Genomic DNA, 7812 nt, shown 5'->3' on the forward strand with positions numbered 1-7812 from the left:
ATTTTCGTTGACTTTATATTCTAGGGACAACTGGGGAGATAAACATACTTCGAACAAACTCATGATAAAACCTTGATACATCATTCTTTACTATATAAATGTCAATTTAAATAATTTATTAATATCTCTAGAACATCAATTGGCCATAAAACACTCTCTACCATTACAGTATTCCAGTTTAGAGACCGAGTAATAAAATCTACAACTTTTAGCGACTGTACCTCGTCATTTATTAAGAACGATGTGCTCGACAACCAGTGATCCTACAAAACTCGAATAGTATATCTTTTTCATGCAGCTCCCTTTCCAATTTACAGTTATCTTTTACAAAAACATGGTTTTTTAATCTCGACCAAACGTAGCCTATATATCTTCTTTATCTTGTATGGAATATAGTAGTTTGAAGATTATTTCTTAAAATATTAGTTTGATTATCGCGTTATAGTTGTTAAAAGACAGACTAAAAAGGTCAAAAAAGACGGTATGATATTATAATATATGTATTAATATCGCAAGTTGCAATTCTTCTCTCCTATTTTTTTTTCTGTACATAAAGAATATCATTTTGAAGATTATTTATTAATATATTAGTTTCATTACCGTGTTATAGTTGTTAAGAGACTTCGTCTAAAAAAACCAAAAAAGACTGCGTGATATATATATATATATATATATATATATATATATATACATATATATATATATACATGCAAGGGTGATTTAGGAAAATAGCTAATTTAAACGTTTGATATTGCGAAATAGCCAACATTTGATAAATCTTAAGTAAATAGTCATTTTCATGTATTTACAGACGCACATCTTAAATAAATAGCTACTTCCACATATTATGTCATGTCATTATTTACGGTTGTTTACTTAAAATTTATCAAACGTTTAGCTATTTAGCAATGTTAAATGTTTAAATTGACTATTTTTCTAATTTTCTCTATATGTGTATTAATATCGCAAGTTGCAATTCCTCTCTCCTCTTTATTTTTGTATATAAAGATTATATAAAGTGATATAAAATTAAATGTTTGATGTTATATAGTTAAAATAGTAGTTTGATTACGTAGGTGTACCGTGTTATAGTTGTTAAGAGACTTCGGACTAAAAGCCAAAAAAAGACTTCTATGATATATATGTTTAAATATCTCAAGTTGCAGTCCTTCTCTCCCCCTTTTTTTTTGGTATATAAAGAAGGTCATTTGGAGGTTGGACTTGGAATACACCATGAGCCTTTTCTTTTCACCTTTACATTTCTGATAAAAATAAAAAATAAAAAAACCTTTGATATATTTGGAGGTTGATCAACTTAATCATGGCTTCTTCGAGTACCTCTGTCAAAAGATACGACGTCTTCATCAGCTTTCGAGGTACGGACACGCGCTGGGGCTTTACAAAGAGTCTTCACGAAGCTCTGTGCGAGAAAGGAATAAAGGCCTTCATTGACGAGGACGACCTCGATAAAGGAGACCAAATCTCGCCTGTGCTTCTAGAAGCAATCAAGGCATCGGCGATCTCGATAATCGTCTTCTCAGAGAACTATGCCCAATCTCGGTGGTGTCTTGAAGAGCTCAACCACATCGTCCGTTGCATGAAAGAAGATAAACAGCGTGTTATACCCGTGTTCTACAAGGTGGACCCCACGAATATAAGACACCAAAAGAGAAGCTTCGAAGTTGCATTCTCAGAACACGAAAAACACTTGGGACACGACTCGAAAAAGTTGAAGTTGTGGCGGGAATCTCTGACAGCAACTGCTAATGTTACATAAACTAACATCACAAAAAGTCACGTATCTAATAAGCTTTCCTTTACATTTCTGATAGAAAACTCTTGATATCAGTTGATATATTTGGAGGTTGATCAACTTAATCATGGCTTCCTCGAGTACCTCTGTCAAAAGATACGACGTCTTCATCAGCTTTCGAGGTACGGACACGCGCTGGGGCTTTACAAAGAGTCTTCACGAAGCTCTGTGCGAGAAAGGAATAAAGGCCTTCATTGACGAGGACGATCTCGAGAAAGGAGACAAAATCTCGCCTGTGCTTCTAGAAGCAATCAATGTAAGAATATTTCTATGAAATATTCATTAATGAGAAAATATTCTTTCCTTGGTCCATATATATTAAGATTGACCAAGTAATTAATGGCCAAATTCGAGCTCAAATAAATGCCCAAGAATCAAGTAATTGCCCATTATAATGGGATTGTGATTTTTCTCATTGATGGCAATGAGACTATAAATAAAACGTTTTGGGGTCCCTAAACTCACTCACACATTCGGAATACCAACGTCATCTAAGGGTGAGAGCGAGAGTTTAGAAGATCCTCAAAGCAACTCGCCGGAATCGGAGTCCGGAGCTCGCCGGAAAAACACAACAATGGCCGGAGGTAAACCGATCATTTTCGCTTCCGCTTTAACGTGTTCATATTGCTAGAACACCTTTAGTATGTGTAAAAATATCTTACAATCAAGGCATCGGCGATCTCGATAATCGTCTTCTCCGAGAACTATGCTGATTCTCGGTGGTGTCTTGAAGAGCTCAACCATATCGTCCGTTGCATGAAAGACGAAAAACAGCTTGTTTTACCGGTGTTCTACAAGGTGGAGCCCACCAATATACGGCACCAAAAGGGAAGCTTCGAAGTTGCGTTCTCGAAACTCGAAACACGCTTCGGACGCGACTCGGAGATGTTGAACATGTGGCGGGAATCTCTGAGAGCCACTGCGGATTTATCCGGATTTAATTCGGCAGATGCGAGGTAATTATATCGTTGATTTTTTGTTTTTGTTGACATACACCTTAAGTCCAGCTTTTAAATTATTATTTTTCTTTTCTATAGTACCATTTGTGATAATGAAAATATAAAGTCGACGGTAGTAGTATTTCATTTCAATTTCAAATTAGTGATTATCTGGAACATGTTAGGGAAGTAGTTTTTCAATTTGTATTTAGAGTTTACAGTTTTTCATTATTTTTCCTAAAATAGTACTTGATTACATATTAGTCATTTTTCGTTTTGTTGATTATTTTAGAATTTATTATTTATTAGATGCCGGGCCACCCACATAAGAACACGTAGGTGATCCGCCATGATGTCAAAACTCAAAACTAGTTTATAAGTGTCATGATGGTTTAATATACAACAATAATCCATTTTGTATAGTAAAAAAAACAAAAACAAAAAGAGCATATATTCTTCATTTCTCCATTACTTATATAATTTTAACAAATTTCTATTTATTAATTGTAGTTCATACATACTTAACTTTTATTGTTTATATCTGATTATGATATATAATTTTTTTTAATATTTCATATGAATAGAAAAAGATTTCGTGATTTTCAAATAAATATGAAATAATATTTTTTTATATATAAACAATCACACATTACATATAACATTGAAATAATTGATACACAGTCTCCTAAGGTAAATTACATAATACTATTATTATTTAAAACTTGTATAACAAATCCTAAAAAATCAAATGAACTAATTATCATTTAATGATATTTTCCCAAAAAATTAAATGAACTTGTTATTTAAATAGATAAACTAGATAGCAAATCCAACAATTTAACTTCATTTATCTCATACCACTCCATTATCAAGCGGGTCGGAGATGGTCTTGCATTTTTCTAATTATGGATCCCTCTCTATCGCAAAAACTCTTGAGGATGTTAGGGAGAAACTGTGAGGCTTTATGTTTTACATTTTAACGAAAAAAAATTAAAAAAATAGTTTTTTTATAAACGAAATGGATTATTAAAATTGGCAAAAGTTTAAGTTTTTAATAAATTGTCAAATTTCATTAACTAAATATTTGTTAACATTAATAATAAAAATAACAACTCTTTTATATAAGCAATTGATCACCTTTTTAAGAAAATATTTAAAAATTATTGACATAGTAAAAAAAGATTATTGATGGATGGTGCTTGAATAATTTCTTAAAGTTAAATTATATCACTAATTTTAGAAAAAAAAAATTGACTATTTTACAAATCCAATAATTTTCAGTTAAGAGTATATAGCTTAAGTGCTTTTTTTTTTTAGGAATATAGCTTAAGTGCTTTATTTATGTTTAAACGAGTAATATTCATAGATGTTCATATATTTTTCGTAATCTAATATTAACAAATACATATGTTTAGTCACCTTCATAAGGGTTTTTCAATACCAACAGTAAAACATTAAGGAAGTATAAAATATTTATATAAACAAAGAAGTATTACTAATTTAAAGGCCACTGAGAGTGTCCAAATTTATTTCCAAGCGTCGTAATTTGTTATGATGTTTATTGACTACAGTGTACTTACATTTCTCAGGTCCGAATCCGAGTTGATCAAAAATATTGTTGAATCTGCCATGGAAAGACTAAACATGATTCCTTTTACCTCCAGTGATGATATGAATAGCCTTGTTGGAATTAAGAACATTTTGCAGGAAATTGAGCAATCTTTATGTATCGACTCGACGAACAAGGACACTCGTGTCATTGGCATTTGGGGAATGGGTGGCATCGGAAAGACGACACTCGCCCGTGTCTTGTTCAACAAACATTATTCTCGATTCTCCGGTTTCTTTTTCCTTGAAAACGTCAGCGAGGAAGTTGCGAAGCACCAATCCTCAGACCTGCAAAAGAGAGTTTTCTCGGAACTGCTCAAAGAGAAGAACTTGAAAGAAGTCACTCCTCGTGTAAAGGATAGACTCCGCCACAGGAATGTTCTCTTAGTCCTTGACAATGTCGATAACGTAAAGCAATTGGAACAATTGGCCATAGATCGTGAATACTTCGGTCCAGGTAGCAGAATTGTTGTGACTAGCAGAGATTTGCAAGTGCTCAGGATTATCAAAGCCAAACTCTCGAAAACGTTTGGAAAAGGAGAGGAATCTCTGGCTGAGCGATACTCGGAGTTGGTAACGACAGTGGTCAAGGAATATGCCAACGCAAATCCTTTGGCTCTCACGGTTTTGGGTCGCCACTTGTTTTCAAGGAGCATCGAAGAGTGGAAAAGCGTAATGAAGACACATGGCTCAAGCCAGAACAAAGAAGTCCAAGCCACATTGAGAGTGAGCTACGAAGGACTGAGTGAGGAGGAGATGGACATGTTTCTCGATATCGCCTGCTTCTTTAAAGGTGAAGATAGGAATTCTGTGCAGAGAATACTCGGGTACAGATACAAAGGAGTGGTTATCGGAATCAGTGTTCTCATTGACAGGGCTCTCGTAACTGTGAACGAACGCGGTCAGATCTGGATGCATGATTTGATCCAAGAAATGGGCCAAGAAATTGTTTCTCAACAATCAAATGATCCGGGAGAGAGAAGTAGATTGTGGTCTACATTAGATATTTGCCGTGTCTTGAAAAAAAAAAAACGAGTAAGTCGTGCTTATGATCCGTTAAACTTATTTGAAGCAAGTACATTGCACTTTTTATCATATACAGATTCATTGACCATAAGCCCTCTGGTCTTTAAAGAAATGCGTGATCTATGGTTTCTGGATATTGATCCTTTGGATGGAAGAAAACTTTTGTTCCCTGAAGATCTTGATTTCCCTCCCGCTACGCTGAGATATTTCCGGTGGAATAATTGCCCGATGAAATTGTTGCCACATAATTTTAATCCAAAGAATCTTTGCGAGGTGGCCATCCATGGGAGAAAACTTAAACGGGTTTGGAACCCCAAATAGAAGGTATGGACCCTAGACACAAGTACTATTCATTCATACCGATTTTTTTTTAATCAGTAAGATAAAAATGTCTCCTAAAAACATTAAATTCATTTTTTATGAACTAGATATTTCTGAACAAGTCTCTATATATTTTCTCCTCCAAACTAAAATATATTAGTTATTCCGCTGCAAGTGCGGACCATACTGCTTGAGTTTATTAAAAGTGCACAATTCGAACACATAATGAATTATGTAATAATCCATTTATAAAGTATCTATTTATTCAATATTAAACTCTAAATAGCTGTTAAATAATTAACGTATTTCATTTGGTGTATAAAATAGTATCACTAAAGTATGCTATAGAGACGTGTGTTATTGGTTCGAAATGCAATTTTTTTGAAGTGTTATGAATATAAGTTAATGAAGGGGCCACAAATGCAACCATCAAGAGCTCGAGGAGGTGAATGCGAAAAATAATAATAATTAAAGAACAAAGTTAAATTATCTCTAGGTGCTAAAAAGACACTATTCTTTCTAATCACTTGAACTTCGTTGGCTTTTCACATTAATCACGATTTACTTTTTCATATAGGATTTGCAAAAGTTGGAAGTCTTGAATCTCAGTGGTTGCGAGAGCTTGAATGAACTCCCAGATCTCTCTCGCAGCTCAAACCTCACGCATTTAGATCTCAGTTATTGCAGCAACCTGGGTGAACTCCTTGATTTTTCTCACAACTCAAATCTCAAGCACTTGGATCTCAATGGTTACGACAACCTTAGTCAACTCCCGGATCTGTCTCGCAACTCAAATCTCGAGAGGTTGAGTCTCAGTGGCTGCAGTAGCTTGAGTCAACTCCCGGATCTCTCTCGCAACCCAAATCTTGAGTACTTGGATCTCACTAATTGTAGCAATCTTAGTCGACTCCCAGACATTTCTCTCAACTCAAATCTCAAGCACTTGGATCTTGATGGTTGCAGCAACCTAAATCAACTCCCAGATCTGTCTCGCAACTCAAATCTCAAGCACTTGATTCTCACTAATTGCAACAACTTGAGACAACTCCCAGATCTCTCTCGCAACTCAAATCTCGAGAACTTGAATCTAACTGATTGCAGCAACTTGAGACAACTTACAGACCTCTCTCGCAACTCAAATCTCAAGCACTTGGATCTCGATGGTTGCAGCAACCTGAGACAACTCCCGGACCTCGCTCGCAACTCAAAACTCAAGCACTTGATTCTTACTAATTGCAGCAGCCTGAGACAACTCCCGGATCTCTCTCGCATCTCAAATCTCGAGCACTTGGATCTCACAAATTGCAGCAACTTGAGTCAACTCCCGGACATCTCTCTCAACTCAAATCTCAAGCACTTGGATCTCGATTGTTGTAGCAACCTGAGACAACTCCCGGATCTTTCTCGCAACTCAAATCTTGAGAAGTTGGGTTTAAGTGGTTGTAGTAACCTGAGCCAACTCCCAGATCTCTCTCGCAACTCAAATCTTGAGTACTTGGATTTCACTCATTGTAGCAACCTCAGTCGACTCCCGGACCTCTCTCTCAACTCAAATCTCAAGCACTTGGATCTCGATGGTTGCAGCAAGTTGAGTCAACTCCCGGATCTCTCGCTCTGCTCAAATCTCAAGTACCTGGTTCTCGCTAATTGCAGCAAACTGAGTAAACTCCCGGATCTCTCTCGCAACTCAAATCTCGAGCACTTGGATCTCACAAATTGCAAGAACCTGAGACAACTCCCAAACTTCTCTCTCAACTTAAAGCTTAAGCACTTGGATCTCGATGGTTGCAGTAACCTGAGATAACTCCCCGATCTCTCTCGCAACTCAAATCTGGATGCAAAAGGTCGATTGCATCAACACAGTTGTTGAATTTCAGAGTAGAGTTTTAGCTGGGAATCATATTGTTGAACCTGGTTGCGGAATCTTGACAACAATGATGAAGAACAAACACACACACAACGACACACACAAATTTACCCTGGTTCGGTCAAAATACGACCTACTCCAGCTTTGCTCCACTAACCAACAACGCTCTGAGAATCGTCCAGAGATTTACCAGAAAGACGATCCGAATACAATTGTACAACACTCAAGAACTCTCAAGT

The 7812-nt window shown here is 35.9% G+C and overlaps 1 protein-coding gene across 1 annotated transcript; it reads left to right on the plus strand.

The window, feature by feature from the left end:
• The first annotated feature begins 1296 nt into the window (after positions 1-1296).
• On the plus strand, positions 1297-7510 carry LOC149394370 (TMV resistance protein N-like). Its single transcript, XM_089618322.1, has 6 exons — positions 1297-1768; positions 1965-2069; positions 2483-2769; positions 4341-5371; positions 5462-5688; positions 6284-7510. The coding sequence occupies exons 1-6, from the start codon at positions 1322-1324 to the stop codon at positions 7508-7510; spliced, it is 3324 nt and encodes a 1107-aa protein (XP_089474448.1). The 5' UTR covers positions 1297-1321.
• Positions 7511-7812: the final 302 nt, after the last annotated feature.

The sequence above is a fragment of the Urtica dioica genome, chromosome 6, assembly GCF_054948205.1.
Source record: "Urtica dioica subsp. dioica isolate 48M chromosome 6, U.dioica_male_clone48M_v1_H2, whole genome shotgun sequence".
NCBI lineage: Eukaryota > Viridiplantae > Streptophyta > Magnoliopsida > Rosales > Urticaceae > Urtica > Urtica dioica.

Coding starts and splice junctions, on each gene's coding strand:
- LOC149394370 (XM_089618322.1), top strand. CDS start 1,322: ATGGCTTCTTCGAGTACCTCTGTCAAAAGATACGACGTCTTCATCAGC. Junction 2,070..2,482: donor TGCTTCTAGAAGCAATCAAT/GTAAGAATATTT, acceptor CTTACAATCAAG/GCATCGGCGATCTCGATAAT. Junction 2,770..4,340: donor TTTAATTCGGCAGATGCGAG/GTAATTATATCG, acceptor TACATTTCTCAG/GTCCGAATCCGAGTTGATCA.